Raw genomic sequence first — 26096 nt, forward strand, 5'->3', positions numbered from 1 at the left:
GGTTGGATCAGGAAGCGATTCCCGGTGCGGTTGGATCAGGAAGCAATTCCCGGTGCGGTTGGATCGGGAAGCGATTCCAGGTGGGGTTGGATTGGGAAGCGATTCCCGGTGGGGTTGGATCGGGAAGCGATTCCAGGTGCAGTTGGATCGGGAAGCGATTCCAGGTGCGGTTGGATCGGGAAGCGATTCCCGGTGCAGTTGGATCGGGAAGCGATTCCAGGTGCGGTTGGATCGGGAAGCGATTCCAGGTGCGGTTGGATCGGGGAAGGCAGCGGGGAAGTGGATCAGGATGGATCCATCCCTCGCACGCGCCCGGAGAAGGATTTTGGCTCATTCCCTGATCATTCCCGGTTCCAAAGCTGCAGCAAACCTCGGATCCGCAGGGGAAAGATCGGCTCCAAAGGCTCCCAGCATCTTTCCCAAATTCCTGGTATCCGAAGGGAAACCGAGGGAGCAGCTCCATAGGGATGGGGAATTCCGGGGACGATCCCCGGGAACCTCTTGGATGGGCAGCCGGAACATTTTGGGATGTGGGAGAGCTCTGGGGCTGGAATCCGGGCTGGAATCTGGGCCGGAACGTTCCGTGGGACACAGGAGCTGGTTCGGGATGAGGGGATGGGAATAATCCGTCCGGGTAAATAAGCGGGATGATCCTTAGGGATCATCCACACGGTGGATCCCAACAGCAGCAGGAACAGAAAGATGGGAGTTTTCCATCCTCTTGGGATCGTGGAATGATTTGGGATGGAAGGGATCCTCAAGCTCATCCCATTCCAACCCGCCTGAGAGCTCCTCCCTCATTCCATGTCTTTGGGAATGCTCTGCTGCCCCCTCGCTCCATGAAAGTTTGGGAATGCCGGGCAGCTCAGTCCTGCTTGGCTTCTCGTCCTCTCCGAGCAATTCCTTAAAATCCCTGAGGGAATTCTGGCGCTTGGATTAAACAGACGGTGCCCTGAGCCCCATCCCGGCCCCCAGGGGAATAATTCCTTGGGAATAATTCCTTGGGAACAATTCCTGCCTGGAAGGGGCTGTCCAGCCCCGGCATGGCTGCCCAGGGCAGCGGGATCCCCATTCCAGCAGGGATTGAAATCCCTGGGGATGCGGCACTCGGGGACACGGATCAGGGAATGTTGGGCTGGCTCCCAGAGGGCTTTTCCAAGAGAAGTAATTCCGTGATTCCTTCCTTAACCAGGGCCCTGTCCTGCCCTGGGATGGGATAGGATGGATTCCAGGCACATTGACCTGGAATTCCAGGCCTGGAATGTGTCCGGTTGGATCTCAGTCCCAAAATCCATTGGGAAGAGCTTCCCGCCCTTTTCCAGCACCTCTGGAAAAGCTTTGGAGCCTTGGCCATGGGATGAGGAGCCCTCTCCCAGCTCCCGGCTGGATTTTCCTCATTCCTCTGGTTTTCCTGGATCCCCGAGCCTGGCACAGGGATTCCCTTCCCGATGCCAGCCCCATCCAGCTTCTCCCTCCGGCAGCGCATCCCGAGGGATCCGGCGGAGCTCCCAGGCTCAGGTGGGAGAGGAAGGAGTGAAATCCGGGATGAAGCATTCCCGAGGCTGACACCACGTGGGAAGGCCTTGGGATGACGCTGCTCCTCCTCTTCCGGGAATCCTGGGAGCTGCAGTGTTTTCCAAACCAGGGAAACTGAGGCACAAATGGAATTCCGGATCCATGGGAGCAGCCAGGGAGGGGGGAGAGTGGATCCTGCTCGGGAAGTGGAGGGAAAAGATGGATTCCGTGGCCAAAATCCACTCCCATCCCGGAATTTCAGGGCTTCCTCTCCATCCACAGCCTTGGATTTGACTCCCACATTCCCAAGGGATCCCTGTGCCTTGTGAGGATCCGGAGGGGGGGTTCAGCTTTGCCTTTAGGATTCTCCCAGTTTTCCATCAGGGGTTTGGGAATGGGATTGAATTTCGGTGGCTCCAAAGGGCTCCCGGATCTGTCGCGGTTCCATTTCTCCCCCTCCTCACTCCGCACATGGAAACAAAGCTGGGATGACTCCAGGATTTTCCGGGAATTCCGGCTTTTCAGCCTGGCTTCAGGGAAGATGCAGGAAAACTGGGAATTTTCATTACCTGGCCCATTTTTTGGGAAGCTCCAGCAGGATCGGAGCTCTTCCAGAGTCACTTTCCCATGGGAATTCCCACTTGGAGTCCGGCTTAATTGCGTTTGTGTCCGGGGTAATTAGGGAGCCGGGAGTTAATGGATCACAGATGGATCGTAATGAGCTGCCAGGAGAGGCTTCCTCTCGGGAATGGGGCTGGAAAATCAGGGATGTCGCTCGTGGATACCTCCTGGAGAACCGGCGGATAAAGATTCCGCCGTCAGGAAAAGTTGGGATGCTCCTGGATTGGGAAGGGCTGGAGCAGGGAGGTCCCACAGGATCGAGGGGCCTCTCTCAGGAGATGGAATTCAGGCGGAATTTTCCTTCCGGCTGTTCCCAACCCGCAGATCCCAAAATCCCAGGCTCTCCCACACCTTCATGCAACTGTTGTCCCTCTTTTCCCTCTCCAGGGCTTTCCTTCTACACCCGAGTGCTGGAAAACTGCGAGGACGAGGCCAAGTTTGACGAGGTGGGAGAACTTTTCCATCCTTTTATCCCATAAATCCCTTTTGCTTTCCCAGGATTCCCGGTCCCGGTGAAATCCCTATTCCCAGCTATTGTTGCCACCCTTGTTGTCTGCTCCAAGGTTTTTCCTGGCAGGGCCCAAATGGGATTCCTGGCTGGACACAGGTGGGAAAATCCCTACAGCATTTTCCAAAGGGGGAATAAATGAAAACCACAAAAAATTCCACGTTTTCTGCTGAAATTTCAGGAAAATTTGTTCATCCACGCTGGGAAAATCCGGCTGGGATTTTGGCTCCGTTGTTCCTCCTCTCAGGAGGAAAAAGTCGGATTTTTTCCCCTTGAAATTCCTTCTTTTTCCTTCAGAGTGAGGCCCTGGCACAGAATTCCCAGAGAAGCCGTGGCTGCCCCTGGATCCCAGGAAGTGGCCAAGGAAAAGGCTTGGAGCAGCCTGGGATGGTGGGAGATGTCCGTGCCCATGGAATGGGATGGGATTTCAGGTCCCTTCCCACCAAACCAGCCCGTGAACACTTCCAGGGTTGGAACGTCCCATAATTTTGGGAATTTTTTCCTCTCCAAGCCACATCAAATTCCATCTCCCACCCTGTGGGATTTTCCCCCCTCATTCACCACGTGCCGTTGGAAAGCTCTGTTTGGGAATGGTTTGGATCGTGTTGGCTCAGGAGCTGTGTCCAGCCTGGAATTCCAGGTTTTTTTTAGGGAAGCAATTCCCTCCTGGAGCAGCCACAGGCTCCATGTTCGATGCCGTGGAGGCATTCCCAGACCCAGAGGATCAAATCCTTCCCGCTGGGGGAATATCCAGGGAATCACCACCCTCGTGCTGGCACAGGGAATACCTGGGAATGTTTTAAGTTCAAACCACCTGGATTATCCATGGCAGATCCCAAATCCCGGAGCAGGAGGTGGCGGCTGGGTGGGATCGAGCTTTGATTCCAGGGAACAGGGACGGGATGAGGGAAAACGGCCTCAGGCTGTGCCAGGGAGGTTGGATTTTGGGAACAATTCCTCAGGGAAAGGGCGGCAAGGCCTTGGAAGGGGCTCCTGGGGAGGTTTGGAGTCCCCATCCCTGGAGGTTTCCAAGGAATTCCTGGATGTGGCACTTGGGGCTCCGGTGGGGATCAGCCACAGCTTGGATTTGAAAAAATCCCAGAGGGATTTTCCAACCTCAATAATCCCTGGATTCTGTGATCTCAGAGCTGGAAAAATCCATGGCAATTCCCTCTTTTCCTGCCACCGCTTCCCATGAATCAGGGGCCGCCTCCAGGCAGGATTTGGATTTCAAGCCCCGGTGGTTTCCATTTCTTTGGTTTCGCTCCGTTTCTTTTCCAATTATTTTCCCTCGTTCCTTAACGAGCTCTGCAAATCCTCGGCTGCTCCGGAGCCTGCCGGCCATTCCAGAGGCTGCGCACAGCTCCCCAGTTAATCAGGAATGTTTGCGTTCCGCGCTGCGTCCCGAAGAGTTTAACCTTGGAGGGGCTTTTCCTGGAGATCTCCCACAGCTCGGGAGGGAAGGAAATCTCCGGGAATGAAGGAGCCTGAATTCCGTGGAGCTGCAGTTTTCTGGGATAATTTTGAACAGGCCCTGAGGGATGAGCTGCTCACATCAATCCCAGGAAACACAAACCATGGAAGCATGGAATGGGTTGGGTGGGAAGGGAACTTCGATCCCATCCCATTCCATGGGCAGGGAATTCCCGATCCCAGGGTGCTCCAATCCCCGTCCAACCTTTCCTTGGACACTTCCAGGAATCCAGGGGCAGCCACAGCTTCTCTGGGAATTCTGTGCCAGGGCCTTCCCTGTTGGTTTTTTCCCAGCATGTGGCAAACCCCTTGGATCAACCTGTGACTTTTCCAGACTTATTTTCCCCCTTTTCCTTTGGCAAACACAATCCCAAACTTTACCGAATCCCTGGACATGGCTCCCCACAATCGCGGCCATTTTCTCTGCCTTTCCTTGGATTTGGAGTGGATTTCCTTGGATTTGGTGGATCTGGAGCCCCCAAAGCACATTCGGGACCCTTTGGAAGGAGCTCGGACAGGGACAAGGGAACCTGGCTGGAAAAATTCCCATTTTTGTCCTCCTCTGCCTGGGAAAAGGAGCCGAGGGCTGATGGTGCAGAGGCCTGAAAAGTGGGAACAGGACAATTCCTCAGGCCAGAGAGGTATTCCCGAAGAATTCCTTCCTGGAAAGGGCAGTCCAGTGGTGGAGCCCCCATTCCGGGAGGGATTGAAATCCGTGTGGATGTGGGGACACGGATCAGGGGTGGCCTCGGCAGCACTGGGAATTCTTGGATTTGGGGATCTCCGAGGGCTTTTCCAACCCAAACAACTCCTTGGTTCCATAATCTTGGGATTGCCGGGGGATTTTATCACCGGATCCAATCCCTGGAGCATCAAAACCATTGGAAAAAACCAGGAAAAAGCAGGGGAAGGACTGAATTCCGTCCCCACATGGAGAGCTTGGGATAAATCCTGCTGCAGGATCCAGAGCGGTGCCGGATCCATTGGCACCATTTCCCATTTCCTTTTATATTCCCGTAATTTTTCCTTTGCTTCCTTGGCTCTGCAGACAAATTAAAACCGGGAATAAATAGCTCGGGAATGAGGGCTGGGGAAGTGCTGAAGAGGCACCGGTTCCTTCCTGGGAATTTGCTGGATGAGCAAATTCCCTTCCCGTGGTTTTCAGTTCTGCTCTGCTGCTCCTGGGAGAGATCCCGGATCCGCTGCCTCCGGCACATTCCCAGCCTGGGATGCACCGGGAGCAGCTTGGGAAGGGGGGATGCTTGGATTTGGGAGGCTCTGGGGCTTGGGAAACCAACGGGAGTTCAGGGGGTTGGGCTGGAAGAGGGATTTGCCTTGGGAAGCAGAAAAATTAGGAAAGGGATTCTATTTTATGGAATGCTTTGGGTGGGGAGGGAATTCAAGGATCATCCCATTGCAACCCCAACACCTCCCGCGATCCCAGGCTGCTCCAGCCTTTCCTGGGACACTGCCAGGGATCCAGGGGCTGCCACAGCTTCTCTGGCAATTCCAGCCCAGCCGGGAATTCCTTCCCAAGATCCCACCCCAAGCTCCCCTTTCCCACTGGGAAGCCATTCCCTGCCTCCTGCCCCTCCAGCCCTTTCCCAAATCCCTCTCCAGCTCTCCTGGAGCCCCTTCAGGCTCGGGACGTGGCTTCGAGGATTCCCTGGATCCTTCCCTTCTCCAGCTGGACATTCCCAGCTCTCCCAGCCTGGCTCCATATTCCCATCCTCATCCAATGTCTAGATTTATATTTTCCATGTGTGCATCCATAAAATATTTGGCGCTGGGCGCATCCTTAGCGACATCCCTATAAAACAGCCCTGACGCCTTTTTCCTGGGAAAAGAGGCCTTTTCCCATCCTCATCCCCTCCCCCAGCAGCTCCCTGGAACACTCCTGTCTCATCCCTCTCTTCCTTTTCCCAAAAAACTCCTGGATCATCCTTGTCCTCCTTTTCCCAACCGATCCTCGCTCATCCCTCTCCTCCTTTCCCTGGAATGCTCCTGGCTCTTCCCTCTCCTTTTCCCAACCGATCCTGGCTCATCCCTCTCCTCCTTTTCCCACAACGATCCTGGCTCATCCCTCTCCTCCTTTTCCCAGACTTTCCGCTGGCCGGTGGCGACCAACATCGACGGGAATGAGATCCTGGAGATCCAAGTGTTCAACTACAGCAAAGTCTTCACCAACAGGTGAGTCCTCCCTTCCCAAGGATCCCATCTGGATCTTATCCCACAGGAAGAGGCAGCTCCGGTTTGGTCCGGAGGCGGGAGGGTGAGGAATGCACCGGTTGGAGTTTCCTGGGAATTTCCAGTGCCGTGCGAGCAGCTCAGGGGGTGAGGAATTCACCCCAGGAATTCCGTGCTGCTCAGCTCCGATTTTTCCCCGAGTTGTGCCGTTTGTTTCCATGAAATGTCTGTGTTTTAAAGGAAACTGGAAATTTCTGGTGGATTATCCAGGTGGAAGTTGATGCCAGAATGTGTTTTCCCAGATTTTCCGAATCCTGCAGGTGTTGGATTTATTGCGTCCAGGGATTCTGTGGCTGCCCCATCCCTGGAAGTGTCCAAGAAAAGGTTGGACAGGGCTTGGAGCAGCCTGGGATAGCGGAAAGTGTTGAGGTTGGAATGGGATGGGATTTAAGGTCCCTTCCCACATGGATCCATGAGGACCCCTGGAGCCTAAAGGGGCTCTGGAAGAGCTGGAATTTGGGATTTGGGATAAAGGATGGAGGGTGAGGAGGCAGGGAATGGCTTCCCAGTGGGAAAGGGGAGCTTGGGGTGGGATGTTGGGAAGAAATTCCTGGCTGGGAGGGTGGGGAGGAGAAGAAAGGAGCTGGTGCTGGAAACATCCCTCCAGGAATGCTGGGAATATGTGGAATAGGAAATCCCACAAAACCAAGGCAGTGCTGGAACTCCAGCCCATTTTCCTTGTCCAGGAATAAGTCGGAGGAGGTTGTGATGGTTCTGGGAACATCCCTCCAGGAGTGCAAGGAATAAATGGGAAAAGAAATCCCACTAAAGAGGGGCTGTAATGGAACTCCAGCCCATCCTTCCTATCCAGGAAGAAGCTGGAGAAGGAGAGTGGAGAGGAGGGAGAAGGTTGGGAACATCCCTCTGGGAATGCAGGGAATATGTGGGAAAAGAAATCCCGTGGGCTGTCCAGAACTGAGTTGGAAGAGGAGGAAGAGAGAGGAGGGAAAGGGTTGGGAACGTCCCTCCAGGAACGCTGGGAATATATGGGATAGGAATTCCCGTCAAACCAAAGCAGTGCTGGAACTCCGGCCCATCCCCCAAATCAGCTGGAGGAGGAGGAGAGGAGGGAGAAGGTTGGGATCAGCGGGGCTGGGAAAGCTGATCCCGGCGCCCCGTGAATAATTCACACGCGGCTGATGAAGGCCATTGATCAAAGGCCTGGAAAAAGGCGGGATACCTGATCCAGACCCTCCGGAATGACGAGGGAGTCGCATCCGAGGGGCTGCTTTTGTTCCCTGTCTCTGTGGCCGTCAGCAGCAGACAATTAGCGGGAATATGATCCTTGTTTGGCCTCATCCAGGTACCTCCGGATCCTGCCGGGTTCATCCCGGCTCCGGAGGGTCCCTGGGAGTGTTCCCAGGGTGCTGAGTATCCAAGGAAAAGGGCAGGGTTGGATGTAGGGAGAAGCATCCTAAGCCTCCAAACAGGCCCTGGCATCCCAAAAATCCTGTCCCCAGCTCCTGGATTGGGAATCTCCAGGCTGGGATTCTCTCCAGGACACATCCAAAGCATCCAGGTGCGGGTGGATGAAGGGCAGGGCCACATTCTGCCTGTGGAAATTCCCACTGGAAAAGCTCCACACGAGGGAAGGATCAAAAATCGTGGGGCCTCCACACCCTGCAGAAAACCCAGGAGATTCCCATGGCATGGAATAATCCATCTGATCCCATCCCGGAAAATCCTGGTGTGAGGCGGGATGAGCTGGGTGGGAACACTGGGATCCTGCTGGGATTCAGTTTTTCCATGCTCCCCTGGGACACCTTCAGAATCCCTCCGAGATGGGAGAAAATTCCTGGGATGTTTTCCCGTGGTTTCGGGCCCTGGGAAAGGCTGGATGGAGGAAATCTGAGATCCCAGATTTTTGGGATTTGAGCAGGAAAAGCTGCAATGGGACATTCCTGAGGGATGTGGGAATGGGAATCACACTCAGGAGAGGGGAAGATCCAGAAAAAAGCGGAGGCACAACCAGGAATGAATCCAAGAGGCAGCCGTGATCCAGTGGCTATGGAACATCATCCCTGTGCTCCCGTTCCCAAAGTTCTGGGACAGCCTGGACCAGCCTTTCCAAGCAGATTTTCCTCGTGCAGAAAACAGGGATAACACTGGGAAGAGATCCCAATCCTTCAGGAGCATGCACAAAACCCAGGAGCTTTTGCTCCAGGGGGTTCCGTCTCCTCCGTGTCCCTGTTTTCCTCTGGAGCAGCAATGGGATCCGGCCAAAGGCCCAAAGCCACATTCCAAACCCGGAGCAGGGGGCACAGAGAGTTTTCCTATGGAAAACCGATGCCATGGAGAAGAGGCGGGAGCTGCTCCGTTACCTGGCAGGGACACAAAGAGCCGGATTCCGAGGGGTTTAATCCATCCCCGGAGTCTCCGGGATGGAAGCGGAGCTTGGTCCTGTCCCTCGTTCTTCTCCAGCCACGGAGATCCTGGCACAGCTCAAGCCCTTCGTGTCTCCCGAGGGATCCTCGTTTCATCCGCGGAAAATTATCCGGTACCGGAACAGGAGAATGGGAAAAATGAACTCCGGAGCCAGAGGGTTCCCCCTTGTCCAACTGCCCTCCCCACACGGAGCAGTTACGTGGGATTTTGGGGTGGAATTCCTGCCTGTGAGGGGCTGGGGTGGAATTCCCAGGGAAGCTGTGGCTGCCCCTGGATCCCCGGGAGTGTCCCAGGAAAGGTTGGACGGGGCTTGGAGCAGCCTGGGATAGTGGAAGGTGTTGGAGTTGGAATGGGATGGGATTTAAGGGCCCTTCCCAGCCAAACCATTCCAGGATTCCATGCCGGAATCCTCGGTGCCCAATCCCTGCCTGCAGCCCCTCGTGTGGGGCCCCTTCTGCTCCGGCCACGTCGGATTTTGTGGAACTTTTTGTTTCTGGATCAAAACTCGGAGCGACACCGAGCCAAATGCACCCAAACTGCCGCTTCCGGAATCTCATCCCGAATTAATTGCCTGGCAGGATATTCCCACACCCGGACCTGACTTCCCTTGTTATCCTACTCCACTTGTCTCCCAAAGAAAAATCCATTTATATGTAATGGGAATTTTCCTGAAGGAAAAGTGGGAAGAAACTCGGCTGGGGCAACTTTTACTATCCAGAGGCTGCTGAGCTGGAGCAGCTGGAGTGTCCCGGATTTCTCCCGGTTATCCAGGCGGAAAGGAACCCGGAGCAATTACGGGCTCCTGCAAGTGGAGTGAAGGGGATAATTAGGAGGGAAGCGATTTTGGAAGCTCTAATTCCAGGGAGTCCCACAATTCCGGATGAAGCTGCAACTTGGCTGGAGAGGGAAAAAGGCTCCTCATTCCAGAGCGAGCTCCGAGCTCCACGCAGGAGCCACAAGAGGAAGCAGCTGGAATTAATCAGGATTGCCCAAGCAGGGATTTGGTTCCAAATGGGAATGGAGACCTTCCGCTATCCCAGGGTGCTCCAAGCCCCGTCCAACCTGGCCTTGGACACTTCCATGAGGATTCAGCAGGAGAATTCCCTGGGAAGGGGCCAAAAGCTGTGGAATCCCTCCGCTTTCCTCATCCCACCTTTCCAGGGATGTCTGGAGGTGGGGACCAAACCAGGATGGAGGTGCCAGGATTTGGCTCTTGTCAGTTCCCAGGGAGGATGGAGGGATGGAGGGAGGGATGGATGGATGGATGGAGGGATGGATGGAGGGATGGACGGAATGGAGGGATGGACGGAATGGAGGGATGGATCCATGATGATGGATGGAATGGATGGAGGGATGGATGGATGGAGGCATGGATGGATGATGCCATTCCCAAAAAAGAGCCTCTCCCTGGCTTCAGGAGCAGAACTTGCCCATGGATCAAACAGCATCCAAGGGCTGAGGGAGCAGAGGAGGGAAAATGGGATTTCCTGGACTGGAGAATGCTCTTGGCACAGACAGGTGGAATTCCTGCCTTTGGAAAACTTCAATGCTGGCAAAGCCTGACCGGATTCGTGGGATTCACCATCACCCCAGCCACCGCGTCCCCGGAATTGCAGGAGGCATCCCTGGAAGTTGGGATGCACCACGAGGGCAAAGCCTGGTGGGTCCTGGGGTTTGGAGTATCCCAGACTCCCTGATCCCGGGATTTGAGCGAGCTCCTGGTACGGAACCGGCCTGGCTGGGGTTGGAAACCAGAGCTGCTGCTCCGGGCTGATAAAATTACGGATGACCCAGAAAATGTCCCTTTTTTCCATCAGCAGAAGTGCCGGGGAAGGGAGGGAGCAGGGCCCTGATGAATTATGGAACACTTGGAATTGAACGGCTGCACAGACGAGTCCTGAATATTTAATTCCGTCTTGCTCGGATCCTGCTGGGGGAAGTGGCTGGGAAAGGATCCGAGGAAGGAGAGGAGCTTCTCTGGGAATCTGTGCCAGGACCTCCCGACCCTCACGGCCGGGAATTCCTTCCCAATCTCCCTGCCCTCTGCTGCAGGGCTTGGAATGGCTCTGAGTTACCTGCTTTTGTCATGGATTCATGGAATGGTTTGGGTGGGAAGGGACCTTTGGGATCATCCAGTTCCAACCCTGACACCTCCCACGATCCCAGGCTGCTCCAAGCCCCATCCAACCCAGGGATCCAGGGGCAGCCACAGCTGCTCTGGGAATTCCAGCCCAGCCCCTCCCCACTCTCCCAGCCGGGAATTCCTTCCCAACATCCCACCCCAAGCTCCCCTTTCCCACTGGGAAGCCATTCCCTGCCTCCTGCCCCTCCAGCCCTTTCCCAAATCCCAGCTCTCCTGGATCCCGTTTAGGTTTGGGAAGCGACTCCAAGGATTCCCTGGATCCTTCCCTTCTCCAGCTGGACATTCCCAGCTCTCCCAGCCCAGCTCCAGAGCAGCTCCAGCCCTCGGAGCAGCTCCATGGCCTCCTCTGGGCTCTCTCCATCAGCTCCACATCCCAATGTTGGATCCTGGAGCTGGAGCAGCTCTGCAGGGGGACATTCCAGGAGGAATTTCCTGTTCCTTCCTCAGGCCTCTCTGGGCATTGAGCACCTGGGAGCCAAAAGTTCCTGGATCCACCTGGATCCAGGAGGTGCAGGGAAGCCACCACCACATCTGGGAATGTTTGGTATTCCAAACAGGTTAAAAAACAGGGACACCTGCAGGAATCCAGAGCCCTGCCGGCTCCACTCCTGAGGAATAGCTGGAATTGGCCTGGATGGTCCTCGTGGGTCCCTTCCAACTCAGGATATTCCATGGAATAAGCCCCGGCCTTTTCTCAAGGAATACTTTCCACAACAAAAGAGCTGCTGCTCTGGCAAACAGGGAATAACGTTGTTCTCCAAACCCTGAAATCCAAATGGATCCAGCAGCTTTCTCCCCACCTTGGAGAAGAAGCAGGAGGTTTCCATGGGATGCATTGATCCTTCCGGATTGAGAATTACGGAGTAAACAAAGGAAAACTTTCCCTGCTCCGTGTCCTGCAGGGCACCTTGGAGACAGGGCTCTGCTGGGATTGATCCGTGCATGGAGTGTGGAAAATGAGGGATGGAGGTGGAAGTCCTGCAGGGACCTGGAGGGGCTGGAGCATGTCCAGGGAAGGGAACGGAGCTGGGAAGGGGCTGGAGCAGCAGGAGCGGCTGAGGAAGCTGGGAAAGGGGCTCAGGCTGGAGCAAAGGAGGCTCAGGGGGGGCCTTTTCCCGTGACACAGTTCCCTGGGAGGAGCCAGATGGGATTGGGATCTGCTCCCAGGGAACAAGGGACAGGAGGAGAGGGAATGGCCTCAGGGGAGGTTCAGGTTGGATACTGGGGACAATTCCTTCGTCTCATTGGATGGGGCTTGGAGCAACCTGGGATCGTGGAAGGAATCGGGTGGGATGGGATGAGCTCCAAGGTCCATTCCCACCCAAAGCATTCCGTGGTTCCATGTCCCGGTGCAGACGGATGAGGGACAGTCCCTGGTCCTTGTTTGAGTCACCAGCATGGAAAACACTGAGGACATTCCGGATGGAAAAGGCTGGTTTGGGATCTCTCAGCTGCATCCCAGGAATTCAAGACTGATGGCTCCCAAATTTCCTTCTTTCCTTATCCCAACAGCATTCCCTTGGAACGGCTCCTCTCCCACCTTCTCCGTTTTCCAGCATCTCCTGGATGAGCCCTGATCTGGGACCTCACCTCTCCCTAAGGAAAACGGGAAGCAGAGCCTTGGCCAGCAAAGCCCTTTTCCCATGAGAACCAGATCCTGGTGGGTGAAAGCTCCCAGGATTTACTGTCCTTTGCTCCTCAGGCTCATTGGGACGTTCCGGATGGTCCTGCAGAAGGTGGTGGCGGAAGGGCAGCTGGAGGTGACGGACACGCTCATCGATGACAACAATTCCGCCATTCAGGTGGGTCTCCAGGGGGAACGGACAACATTCCCATCATTCCTGGATCCATGCATCCATGTCTCCGCTGAATCTGTGGGAACAGGGGTATTGGTGTTCCCACCTGGGTCCTCAGCCTTGCCTTGATCCCGTTACTCCTGGTCTGAAGGGATGAGGCAGCCGGGGATATCCAGAGGGTGCACAGAGAAGCCTGGATTGGGAAAGTGTGGGAAGTTCGGGATGGGGAAAAGCAGGAATGGATCTGGTTTGATCCGAGCATGGACAGGGACCACCAGAGCCCAGGATGGAATCACTGAATTCCAGACTGGTTTGGGTGGGAGGGGAGCTTAAATCCCATCCCATTCCAATCCCAGCACCTCCCAATATCCCAGGCTGCTCCAGCCTGGCCTGGGACACTCCCAGGGATCCAGGGGCAGCCACAGCTGCTCTGGGAATTCCAGCCCAGCCCCTCCCCACCCTCCCAGCTGGGAATTCCTTCCCAAGATCCCACCCCAAGCTCCCCTTTCCCATTGGGAAGCCATTCCCTGTGTCCTGCCCCTCCATCCTTTATCCCAAATCCCAGCTCTCCTGGAGCCCCTTTAGGCTTGGGAAGGAGCTCCAAGGTTTCCCTGGCTCCTTCTCCAGCTGGACATTCCCAGCTCTCCCAGCCCGGCTCCGGAGCCTGACATTGGATCCGTTCACACCCAGCTCCTCTCTGAGAAGGAATTTAAGGAATAAGGGACTTCACTTGGAATCCCGCCACTCCAGGAAGGGTCTCCCTTCCCTTTTCCGCCCTTTTCCATCCCCGACTTCCATAAAAATCCCTCTGAATGGATTCTGAGTGTCCTTTAGCATGGAATCCTGGAATGGTTTGGGTTGAAAGGGACCTTAACGCTCATCCAGTTCCACCCCCTGCCAGAGGGCAGGGATAGATGGGATCTTGGGAAGGAATTCCTGGCTAGGAGGGGGCGGCAGGGGCTGGGCTGGAATTCCCAGAGCAGCTGTGGCTGCCCCTGGATCCCTGGGAACGTCCAAGGCCGGGTTGGAGCAGCCTGGGGTCGTGGAAGGTGTCAGAGTTGGAATGAGATGGGATTTAAGCTCCCCTCCCACCCAAACCAGTCTGGGATTCCGGGATTCCATCCCAAGCCCTGGCCAGGCCCATCCTCATCCCCGTTCTTTCATTCCGAAGCCCTCATTATTTTGCCATCAGAAATTTGGGAGCGTTTAACTCCCATTCTCTGATTTTCCTCTCCGTGACACCGACGGATCCCAAAAATGTGGGATTTTTCTCCTTTGGAGCGTGACTTTAATCAGGCAACTTCCCGGTATCCCAAGAAAGCAGCTGGAATTACTTCTTCCCCGATCTGCATCCTTTGCATTTTCCCTCCCTCCTCAGGAGCGTATTCCTTGTTTTTATGGCTTTCATTCCCTCTATCCCCCCAGGAGAAGCCGCTTAATTCAATCCTGCTCTCCTCCCTGCCAACCCCGAGCGTTCCGCGCATCTGCCCCTGTCCGCGGTGCTGGATGAGGCGGCGGCTTCCCGGGAAAAGGGGGAGGCCGATTTTTGATGGCAGCCCCGGGGTTGGATATCAGGATCAGAAATAGCTGCGTTTCCAAGCGAGTTCCAAAACTCCGTTTCCATGGGAAACGGCTCCCGGGAGATGGGAGCGCAGCGAGGGAGGCGGCGGCTGCTCCGCACGCGGGGAGCTTTTCCTCGGGATGGGGGCTCGGGATGAGGGGGCCACACCTGGACTGGGCCGGAGGGCGGGGCGGGTCTCATCCTGCTTTTCCCAGAGGGGTGGGAATTATGGGATTCCAGGCGAGGAGGTGCCTGAGGGATTTTCCATGTGATCCAAGGGTGTGGGAAAGCAGAGTCAGAGTCCAGAGGAGGCCGCGGAGCTGCTCCAAGGGCTGGGAGAGCTGGGAATGTCCGGCTGGAGAAGGGAAGGATCCAGGGAATCTTTGGAGCTCCTTCCTGAGCCTAAAGGAGCTCCAGGAGAGCTGGAATTTGGGATGAAGGCTGGAGGGGCAGGAGGCAGGGAATGGCTTCCCAGTGGGAAAGGGGAGCTTGGGCTGGGATGTTGGGAAGGAATTCCCAGCTGGGAGGGTGGGGAGGGGCTGGGCTGGAATTCCCAGAGAATCCCTGGGAGTGTCCAAGGCCAGGCTGGAGCAGCCTGGGATCGTGGGAAGGTGTCAGGATTGGATTGGGATGAGCTTTGAAATCCTTTCCCACCCATCCCAAGGCAGTTTCTGGGAACAGCCTCATTTTTTCCATAATGGAACCCAAAGGAAAGGTTGGAATTGTTTTCCTTTCTCCGGGCTGGCTGAGAACCATCCCTGACAGCTCCCATCCTCCCTCCTGACTTTATTGCCTCGGCCAGGAGATTAAAAACTCCAGGAATGCCAGAGCCAGGAGCGAAATTCCGGCCATGTCTGGTCTCCTATAACAGAAAAGCTGGGATGGCTCTGAATTAATTTTTTCTCAAGAACTAGGGGAAAAAAAAATCCTTAAAAAATCAATTTAAGATCAATTTAAAATCAATTTAAAATCAATTTAAAATCAATTTAAAATCCCCAGGAAAAGATCAACCCCCACCCCCCACCCCAACCCCAGCCCAGCAGGGGATTTTCTCCTTCTTCATTTTCTCTCCCATTCCATTGTTTCCAGTGGGAATTTCTCCTAATTCCAGCCCACACCTCCTAATTGCCCTTCCAAGGGATGATCCCACTCATCCCACAGATCTTTCACTTTGTTATATCCTTAATTTTTCCTGCCTCAAAAGGATTTTTTAACTCCCAAAATAAGCTGGGAAAGGAGACTTTAACCCCAAAGGTTTGAAAATGTGAAAATCCCAATATTCCAACGTTGATCCTTGGTTTTGCTCCTCAATTCCTGGGTTTTTTTTTTTTTTGACGTTCTCAAACAGCTTCGGGGGGTCACAGGGGGGAAAATTGGGTATGAGTGACTCAAATTTGGATTTTGGCCAAAAAAGGAAGAAAAATCAATCAAAACCTTCCCCCAGAGCTCCGTTCCCAGCTGGGATTGAGTCACCCTTCGGCTGTCACGTGCGGAATGCACAGGATCCCCGTGGAACTGTTGTTATCTTCCCAAATCTTGGATTTTCCAGCCTTCCAGCATCCCCTTGTTTGGAGCGAGGGAGGGGGGATGGGGAGCACCTCCTCTTACACATAAACATGGAAAAAGGAGGATTTCTGTCAGAAATTTCTCCATTTTTGTCTTTCTTGGGGGGCCCCCCCCCCCGGTGTTTTTATCTCAAATCCATTGGTTTTGAATCCAAAAGAACAGATAATTTCTCCATGGAAGCGGAGTGGAGGTGGAAAAGTGCTTTTCCCTTGTACTTTGATCTCGGCAGCGGCTGTTGGCTTTTCAAAAGAGACATTTCTTAGGAGAGGGATTTTTTCCCTGGCTTTGTTCCCCCCCGATTTGCTTCGTTCAAATCGGAGCTTTTAGAAGGATTTTGGCCACCAGAGCAAAGGCAGCGGGATGAACTCTGATGGAGTTGATTCCATTTCGAATCCAGGGAAAGATTTTAGGGAGAAAAAGGGAAGAATTTAGGTAGAAAAAAGCTTGAAAGCTCCAAACCTGAATTTGCTGCAACCTGGAGTAAGTTGGGAATGGCCACATGGAAAAGGGAGAGGAACTTGCTCGGAGTTGGTTCATCCAAGGAGGTTTAGATTAGAGATTGGAGCTGGGATCTTGGGAAGGAATTCCCAGCTGGGCTGGAATTGCCAGAGAAGCTGTGGCTGCCCCTGGATCCCTGGGAGTGTCCCAGGAAAGGCTGGAGGAGTCAGGGTTGGACCGGGATGGGATTTAAGGTCCCTTCCCACCCAAACCGTTCCAGGATTCCATGATCCATAAGAAGCTTGAGATGAAGCTTGGACAGAGCCAGTGCCAGGCCCCTTCCTGTCCCCGGGCCCCACCAGGACTGGTCATGGCCAGGCTGGGAGATCCAAACCAGGGCTGATCCAAGATTCCTCAGGGATGCCCATTCCTAAAAAAAACCTGCCCTGCCTGGAGATGGGACCAGGCCGGAGTAAAGCACCACAAATCCAGGGATTAGCAGCATCCCAGGGTAAAATTTCCAACAAAATGGTGGAGCAGGGAACAAAGCCCCACCAGGACCCGGCTCCATCTGCTCCCAGTGCCTTCAGCCGCTCCAAGGGCTTGCGGCTCTTCCGGACTTTTCCTGTCTCCTGGCTCTGCTGCAGCTGGTCCGGGATGCACCGGGAATTCCCGGTGAATCAGGACCATGGTCAGATCCCTCAAAAACTGCTGTCCAGGCATCCAGGAACAGAGAAACTTTGGGATCCGCAAGGCTGAAACATCCAACAGCTGATGCTCTTCCCACTTTTTGGATTTCCCAGGATATTCCATGGGCGCTGATTGTGTCTCTCTGTGTTGCAGACCAGCATCTCCATAGAGATCCGGTACCAGGCTCTGGATGGGACGGTGGGCACCTGGAATGACAAGGAATTCCTGGAGACGCCCAGCGTGCACTCGGAGGGGGATGGAAGGTATTCCTTGGAGACCGACAGCCTCCTGTCCGGCCACCGGCACGGCTCCGACGTCTCTCCTGGGAAATCCAACCAGCAATCCATGGAGAGGAGCTTCAGGAGGTAACGGGATGCAGAGTTCTTGGATGTGGGATTGCGGGGGAATTGGAACGGCTTGGATTGTCGGGAAAGGGCAGCAGCATCCCAGTGCTGCTCCAGGGGGCATCTCCTGCCGTTGGGAGATCCATTGGAACAGCTCCAGGTGAGGGTGGGATCCAGGAGGCCACCGGCAGCTCCTGGTGCTCCACAGCTGGAGCTGAGACTTCTAAGACTGGACCACAGGGAGAGAAATTGTCATTCCATGCAGATCCCAAGGGATGGAGGGTCAGGCTCCCCAGATCCCGAGGGATGGAGGGTCAGGCTCCCCAGATCCCGAGGGATGGAGGGTCAGGCTCCCCAGATCCCGAGGGATGGAGGGTCTGGCTCCCCAGATCCCGAGGGATGGAGGGTCTGGCTCCCCAGAGGGATGGAGGGTCTGGCTCCTGGTTGGACCTCACTGGTGGGATTAAGTCCATGTGGGATCTCAGGTGTCCATGGAGTGCATGTTGCTCCCAGGATTGAGGTCCCAGGGCAGTCACTGGGATGTCAGTCCCTCCCCAGGATAAGTGAAATCCCACACCAGGCGATTGCTGCTGGGAATTCCTGAGGAATCCTGTGGTGGCTGGTGGGAACACCTCCAGCTCTTCCAAGGGATGTTGTTCCAGTTTTCCATCCATTTAAGGATCAGTAGTGGTGTCTTTGTGAGCTCAGGGGATTTGCCCCTGGATGAGAACAATCCCAGGGACTGAATCCCAACATTCCCTGGCACAAAGCTGCTGGAACCAGCTGCAATCCCAGCCCAGTGACTGGGAATGCTGCAGGTGACTCCACTGGGATAAAGGGCGAGCTGGGACCAGTTTTCCAGGAGCCTATGGACACTCAGGGCTCCATCTTTGGATGGTGGTGGAGTCCCCATCCCTGGAGGTGTCCAAGGAATTCCTGGAAGTGGCACTCAGTGCTCTGGGCTGGGGATAAGGGGGGGATCAGGCACAGCTTGGACTCAATGATCCGGGAGGGATTTTCCAACTTGTGGGATTCTGTAATTCCAGGATATGCAGCCACAAGGGCATTCATGGAATGCCAAGATGGATTTTCAGGCAGCTTTCCGCAGTCTTTGGAGTTGTGTTCTCTGGGGTGGCTTTGTCTGTGGGTCTCCACTCTGGGAGCTCTTGAATCCATTGGAAAAGGGAACAGTTGGAAGAGGGGGGACACGTCAAAGCCCTGAAGTTGCTGGAATTCTTAAGGAATGAGATGGAGGTGGAGGGGAGACTCTGGAAGTGGGAGAGGGGGACGGTGAGGGCAGAGCTGGGTCCTGGTGTCACCCACGGCTCCTTCGGGATCACCACATTCCCTGTCTGCTCCTCATGGACCAACCACTTCCATGGTGATAGATAAAGGAGGACGATCCTTGTACTCCCAAATCATGGAATCATGGAATATCAGAACCATTCCAGCTGGAAAATCCCTCCGAGTGCACTGAGTCCGAACACTCCCCCAGCACAGCCAAATCCCTAAATCCACAAGGGGAGCCCAGCCCGGAGCTGTGAATCCAAACACAGCCCTTGGAATCAGCTGCTTTTTCCATTCCATTTCTCCCCCTCAGGGTTATCCCGTTTTGGATCACATTCCATCCGGGATTAGCACTTCATTGTGGCCAAAAAAAGGGGGAAAACGGCTTTTTCCCTATGGATGGAGACAGAGGGAATATCCCTCTTAATTGCTCGTGTCCCTCCAAGGCAGTTCGTTAACTGTGGGAACTGGGCTGAATCCAGGGAATTTTCAAACAAATTGGAAGTGCAGCTTTATTTCCCAGCCCAGCGAACCGGGACGAGGCTGAGCGGGAATGTGCCGATGGATTAAAGAGGCGGATGCCGGGCGGGGAGCCAGGAATGGCGTGGCTCAGAGTGGGGGTCAGGCTGTCTGGGATGGGAAATCCGATCCTTCCTGCGCCACTGGAATTTGGGGATGCAGGGAGCACGACGGATGCTCCGTCCCTCATGGGAGTGTCCAAGGCCAGGTTGGAGCAGCCTGGGACAGTGGGAGGGGTCCCTGCCCATGGCAGGGGTGGCACTGGGTGGGATTTGAGGTCTCTTCCCACCAAAACTGGGATTCGTGGATTCCAGGGAATTGGAGGATGCTGCTGGGATGGCTCTGGGATGGGTTTTCCAGTTTCTCATCAGATGAATCCTGTGGGATGCAGCTCCATGGGATTAAAGGAAAAAAATAAGGATCCAGGGGGAGCTTGGAGTCCTTTCCCGAGCCTAAAGGGGCTCCAGGAGAGCTGGGATTTGGGAAAAGGGCTGGAGGGGCAGGAGGCAGGGAATGGCTTCCCAGTGGGAAAGGGGAGCTTGGGGTGGGATCTTGGGAAGGAATTCCTGGCTGGGAGGGTGGGGAGGGGCTGGGCTGGAATTCCCAGAGAAGCTGTGGCTGCTCCATTTTAGGAGGAGTTGTGGGATTTGCTGAGCATGGGATGTGCAGAGCCGCGTCCTGGGTGGCGGATCCAGGTTGGATTTTGGGAACAATTCCTGCCTGGAAAGGGTTTTCCAGCCCTGGCACAGCTGCCCAGGGCAGGGCTGGAGCCCCCATCCCCGGAGGGACTGAAATCCCTGTGGATGTGGCACCTGGGGCCATGGATCAGGGGTGGCCTTGGCAGTGCTGGGAATGGTTGGACTCCGTGGGCTTCGAGGGCTTTTCCAACCCAAAGGACTCGGTGATTCCATGATTTTGGAATCCTGAATCCCAGGAAGGACAGAGCTGATGCTGGCGGTATTCCCACCAGGATGGAAGAGGAAGAGCTCTATTTCCACAGCGAGGACGAGCTCCTGGGAGAGGGGGATTCCCTGAGCCAGGGATCCCTGGACACGAGGTAGGGAGAGGCTCTGCAGTGCTGTGCTGCTCCTGCCTTTTCCCGATGGATCCCCCACAGGAATTGTCCCTGGATTCCCATTCCTGGGCTGCCGGTGGGGAGGAGAAGTGATGGAACAGCCAGAAAAGCAGCCTTGGAATGGGGTCCCGGATGGAGATGGGGGTCCTGGCTGGGACACTGCCTTGCCTTTGATGTGCTCTTCCGTCTCCATGTGCTGTCCCCAGATCCCGGGATCAGCCGTTCCCATGGGAATCAGTTCCCTGTGTGTGCACGAAGGTTTGTTTGCTGTGGTGTTTCTTGGAGTGCCAAAAAGAGTTTGGGAAGGAGCCAAAAGAAAAGGGAATTCAGGGAAAACCCAGGGATCATCCCAAGAAGAGCTCAGCTCACAGGAAGGAGAATTCTGGGAGAGGTTCCTGAATTGCTGTGGGATAAAGGATGGCAGGAAGGACATGGAGGGGCTCATGGATTTAACACTGGATCAGCCTGGGGTAGGGCAGAGTTGGATCAGGTGATCCCTGTAGGTCCCTTCCATTGGAAAATATCCCATCCCATCCCACTGATCCCACTGATCCCATCCCACTGATCCCATCCCATCCTATCCCATCCTGTCCCATCCCACTGATCCCACTGATCCCACTGATCCCATCCCACTGATTCCATCCCATCCCATCCCATCCCATCCCATCCCATCCCATCCCGCCTTTTCCCTGGCTGCGCCATGCATTCCTTTGGATTATCGGGGCAGAAAACCAGACCTGGACCAGGATTATCCATCCCAGGATTCCTGGTCAGCCTGGATCAATCCTGGCTGGGAGGGGCAGGAATTCTCCCAGCCCTTTCTTCTGGAAGTCAGGGATGAGGGAGGATGTGGAGATAAAAGTTGGAAGAGGGAGATTCCCGCGGCAAAGCCGTTTAAATGGGGTTTTTAGGGATAACGGGAATAGAGGCATCCATAAAAGCAGCAGGAAGGGGATGATGCAGGGAATACTGGAAATACAGGAAATTCCCTGGGATAGGAAAGGTTTATCCCCCATCCCAAACAATTCCTAGATCTCGGCACCTCTGGGATGTTAATGGGGTTTTATCCCTGTTTTCACTGAGATTCCCTAGAGGATTTTCCTCCGGGAAATTCATGGCTCAGGTTGTAGCAACTCCATGCTGGGGTTTACCAGGAATCAAAAAAAGGCCGGAAAAAAAAAGAGAAGAAAGGAAAGAGGTTCCACATTCCAGCTTTTGGGAAGGATCCCAGGGCACTTGGACGTGAACCATCCTTTGGAATCAAAGGGAAAGGCTTTCGTTAAAATTCCTTTGGGAGCAAAAATGTCCCAGCTCCTTTGGAAGGCCCTTCCTGCTCCATCACTTACAGATCCCAGGCCTGGGAAAAATTTGGATTGGAAGAATAAAAATAGGAATTTTGGTGTTTCCAGAGCTGTGATTCCAACAGGGAATTTGGCGGGATGCGGAGGGCTCCTGTTGGACCCTGTCCTGGCCTTCCTCATCCTCATTCCCAATCCCATTCCCCATCCCATGCCCAAGGATGTCCTTCCTCCAGCCCAGGGATCCCTCTGGATTCCCTGTTCTCCACCTGGATGGAAGATTTGCGGGAGGCGTCAGGAATGGGCAGAGGGGCAGGGATGGGAAGGAAAAGGGGAGTGGGATACGCAAGGAAAAGTGGGATAAAGAAGGCAGGGAACTCCCTGTCCCTTGAATGTCACAGGAGCAGCCTCAGGGATCGTGGGCCAGGCCAATCCACAGCCCTGGAGACAGGGAATTGCGAATCTATGGAATATTCTGGGTGGGAAGGGACCTTAAATCCCATCCTGTTCCAATCCCGACACCTTCCACTATCCCAGGGTGCTCCAAGCCCCATCCAGCCTGGCCTGGGACACTTCCAGGGATCCAGGGGCAGCCACAGCTTCTCCGGGAATTGCATCCCAGCCCCTCCCCACCCTCCCAGGGAGCAATTCCTTCCCAAAATTCCATCTAAATCCAGCCTTTATTGGTTTAAAGCCTTTCCCCCTTTTCCTGGCATTCCAGGCCCTGCTGAAATCTGTTCCCAAACATGGGGACCTGATTTAATTCCCATCTTTTCCAAAGACTTTTCCCATAATCTCAGACATTCCCTGCCCTCTGCTGCCTTTCTCCCACCCCGCTCCCAACCCTGAGCCCCTTTTCCTCCTGGAGAATCCCCTGGGATCCGGGCACAGACATCCTGGAGAGGCCTGAGCCCAGAGATCCCAGAGTTTGGCAGCTCTGGAAGCAGAGGAAGATCCCTCTCTGGCAGATCCGGGACAGCCTTGTCCCATTCCCACGGAGCAGAGAATTTTGGGAATTGTGCTGTGGAGCTGCCGATTCCAGGGGAAGCAGATCCATCTTTTCCTGGGCGTCTTCCTTGGCTGGTGCTGGATCCAGGCTGATCCCGTGCTCTGGCACCAGGAATTTTCACCTTCATTCCCTCTTTTCCAGAATGTCTCTGGGAATGTGTGACCCTCCTGTGTCTGCAGATCCACATGGACACTTCTGCTTGGGAATTCCCCAAAATTTGGGCATTCATGTGTAAACAGCACCCCCCAGGATGCGATCCCATAGCTTTCCAAGTGTTGGGAAGGGTTTTCCATCACTGGGACGATGGCAGGGCTTTCCAAGGTTTCCAAGGGCTGGGAATTCCCCTTTCCTCCTTCCAGGAATTCCAGCACAGGGTACAGCACCCACCCATTCCCACTTTTCCTTTGGGATTCGTGCAAATCCATCCCAAACAGAAGGAAGGGGCGGGAAAAGGAGGTCAGGGAGGAGGGAACCACGTGGAAAATGTGGAATTTTGGCCAAATATCCCCCAAAATCCGGTCTGGGGCAGACCTGGATCCTGTGGACACCACTGGAAGTGGCCTGGGGGGATCCTGGGATTCCAGCCGTGCATGGAGTGCTTTGCTGTGCCAGAGTGTTCCCAAGTTTTTCCTGGTTTATAAAACAATGGAAGAGCCCTTAATCCTCACATCACAGCTGGAATTTTTCCTCTCTCCCTGTAAATTCCCAAGCCTTGGAGACGAAGCAGAAGAAGATCAGCATTCCAGGTAAATTCCCACAGCAGATCCCCCTCTCCAGGGCTGATCCACCTCCCAAGTCGTGCTTTCCAGGGAAAATTCCTTAAATCCAGGAGCAGGCATCAGAACGTGGATTTGTTAAATCCCATTTTTGTGTTTCCCTGGGGATCCCAAGTTTGGAACCTGCTCATCCCACACAGAATCCAGGGATGAAGGAGCCAGGAATGGGAAGTGGAACTTTCCCATGTGCCAGGTCCCTGGAATGGCTTCAGCTCCTTGATCCATTGGGAGCTTTGACCAAACGCATCCATGAAAAAAATCACGGGAAAGGATCCAGAGGAGGGAAAAAATGAGCTAAAAAATCCCAGGAAATGGGAAACCATTGGAACCAGGACAGGATCCTTGAAAAAGCTGGACGTGTTCCAGTGAGGAAAACAGCAAAGAACAGGAAATCCGGAAGGAATTCTGGGCTGGGAGGGTGGAGAGCAGCTGGGCTGGAATTCCTGGAGGAGCTGTGGCTGCCCCTGGATCCCTGGGAGTGTCCAAGGCCAGGTTGGAGAACTGGGATAGTGGGAGGTGTCCCTGCCCATGGAATGGGATGAGGTTTAAGGTCCCTTCCCACCCAAACCATCCCGGGATTCTACAATTCCATGATTTGTTTACCAGTACAGACTCACCCTTCAATTCCCAGGGAAAGCCAAGAGGGATGGGCACTTCCAGAGGCAGTTCAGGAATTGCCCAAACCTGGCTGAGCCCAGCTCCCAACCCTCTGGAAACTGAGATCCCGGGAAGCACCACCCGATAGGGGCTGTCCTTGAAATATTCATGGCGAGGACAGAGCTCGGAGCTGAAAGGAATCTGCTCCCGGTGAATTATTGATGGAAGCTTTTCTTCCGTGTCCCGGCGGATCCGAGCCTTGTCCGACTGCCTGTTGCTAATTATCCCTCCGGCACCTGCTCCAAAGCTGGGATCTGTGCCAGGCACGGGAGAACTTGGGATGAAACTCCACATAGGCTGCCCAGGGCATTCCCATTCCCGCGTGGATGTGGCACTTGGGGACATGGATCAGTGCTGGGAATGGTTGGAATTTGGGACAGTGGATAATTCATCCGTGTCCAAGTAGTTAAGGAGGGTCCAAAATTCCCAAATCCGTGTGGCGTTCGGGCACAGATCTTTGGGATCTGTGGGATCCCAAAGGATCTTTGGGATGTCACACTCCAGATCCGTGCCACCGCCAGGATGAACAGGAAGTTTGGGATCCTTTCCATCCTGGGAAAAAAAGTCCCAGTCAAGGTTTTCCATCTTTTTTTCCAACTCCTCCGTTAAATTTAATTAAATTACGTTAATCATTTAATGTGCCATTAAATTCCTTGGGAAAAAATGCATCCTGTGGATCCTGAAAATCAGGAAAAGGTTCAAACCAATGGAGCAGGTGCTGCCATGAGTCCCAGGGAAGAGCCTCCAGCACCTGGAGACTTTTCCGGGATGCTGGGAATGTAAATTGCCCCCAACCTGTCCCGGTGAAGATCTCCCAGATGGAGCAGGAGCAATGGATAATTCTGGAAGTTCTCCTGTTCCCCATGCCCGAAGTGCAGATCCAGCCTCCAGCCAGGTTTTTCCTGAGAATAGGGTGAGGGGAACACCCTGGGCTAGAATTCCCTCCCTGGAGCACCCGGAGCTTGGACACGGCCCCATCCTCCTGGGAAGGGGTGTCCCCGCTCCCTCAGGAATTCTGACATTGGGATTTGATTGGATTTTTTTTCTCTTTCTCTCCGGTGCCTCTTCCAGGATTAAGTTTAACGATGGATACAAGGCAGTGGCAAGGTACCAAAATGTCCTGCTGGGAGGGATCCTGCATTTTGGAGGGATCCTGGATTTTGGGGGAATCCCAGTTTTGGGGGGTTGCTCCCATCCCAGGCACCCACATTTTACAAGTAGGTGCCGGTCCTGGTATAAATCCAGGATTTGGGATACAGGCCAAGCTCATCCTGTGCTCCCTCTCCACCACATCCCACATAATACAGGGATACCGGGAATTACAGTGTCAGGACACAGGGAATGGCTTCCCCCTGCCAGAGGGCAGGAATAGATGGGATACTGGGAAGGAATTGCTCCCTGGGAGGGGCTGGGCTGGAATTCCCAGAGAAGCTGTGGCAGCCCCTGGATCCCTGAGAGTGTCCGAGGCCAGGTTGGAGCACCCTGGGATTGTGGGATTGGAATTGTCGGGGTTGGAATGGGATGGGATTTAAGGTCCCTCCCACCCAAAGAATTCTGGGATTTGAGGATCAGCCCCTCCCCCGTCCTGCTCCCGTGGGCTGGGGGTGGCTGCGTCCAGTTGGGAATGTTCATTAATTCCTCACATTCCTCCTCCTGGTTCCGTCTCCTCCCAACAGTGAAGACCCGGAAGATCCCAGGTACGGGATGTGGTGTCTCTGCTTCCCTTTGGGAATGGTGTGTGCATGGATGGGAGCATGGTGTTTGGATCCGTGGAAAGGGCCTTTTCTGGGATCACTCACCCCTGGGGTTCCCTCTGTCCTTCCTAATCCCAGCAAGGACAAGTCTCCTTCCGGTCAGGGGCTTCCGAAGGGGCTCCGAGGGTCCTGCTTGTCTGTATTCCCAGCTATCCATCCACCCATCCAACCATCCATCCATCCATGGATCCCTCCATTCCTCCATCCATCCCTTCCTTCATCCATCCATGGATCCCTCCATTCCTCCATCCATGGATCCATCCATCCCTCCATCCATCCCTTCACCCATTCCATCCATCCATCCATGGATCCATCCATCTGTGGATCCATCCATCCATCCATATCCATCCATCCATCCATGGATCCATCCATCCATGGATCCATCCATCCATCCATCCCTTCACCCATTCCATCCATCCATGGATCCCTCCATC

General features: G+C 54.5%; 1 protein-coding gene across 2 annotated transcripts in view; it reads left to right on the forward strand.

The window, feature by feature from the left end:
* Positions 1 to 19: 19 nt before the first annotated feature.
* OTOF (otoferlin) overlaps positions 20 to 26096 on the forward strand; it is a 71733-nt gene continuing 45656 nt past the window's right edge. Inside the window, exons 1-4 of one of the 2 annotated variants that reach the window (XM_042020182.1) lie at positions 20 to 2582; positions 6219 to 6307; positions 12595 to 12694; positions 17097 to 17308. In XM_042020182.1, the coding sequence (XP_041876116.1) occupies positions 2004 to 2582; positions 6219 to 6307; positions 12595 to 12694; positions 17097 to 17308 (980 nt within the window). In that variant the 5' untranslated portion in view covers positions 20 to 2003. The remainder of the gene's footprint in view (positions 2583 to 6218; positions 6308 to 12594; positions 12695 to 17096; positions 17309 to 26096) is intronic. The other variant, XM_042020181.1, reaches the window with a different exon arrangement.

This window comes from Corvus kubaryi, unplaced genomic scaffold (genome assembly GCF_017639235.1).
Source record: "Corvus kubaryi isolate FWS band 111438036 unplaced genomic scaffold, C.kubaryi_AGA036_p1.0 36863, whole genome shotgun sequence".
NCBI classification, from domain to species: Eukaryota; Metazoa; Chordata; class Aves; order Passeriformes; family Corvidae; genus Corvus; species Corvus kubaryi.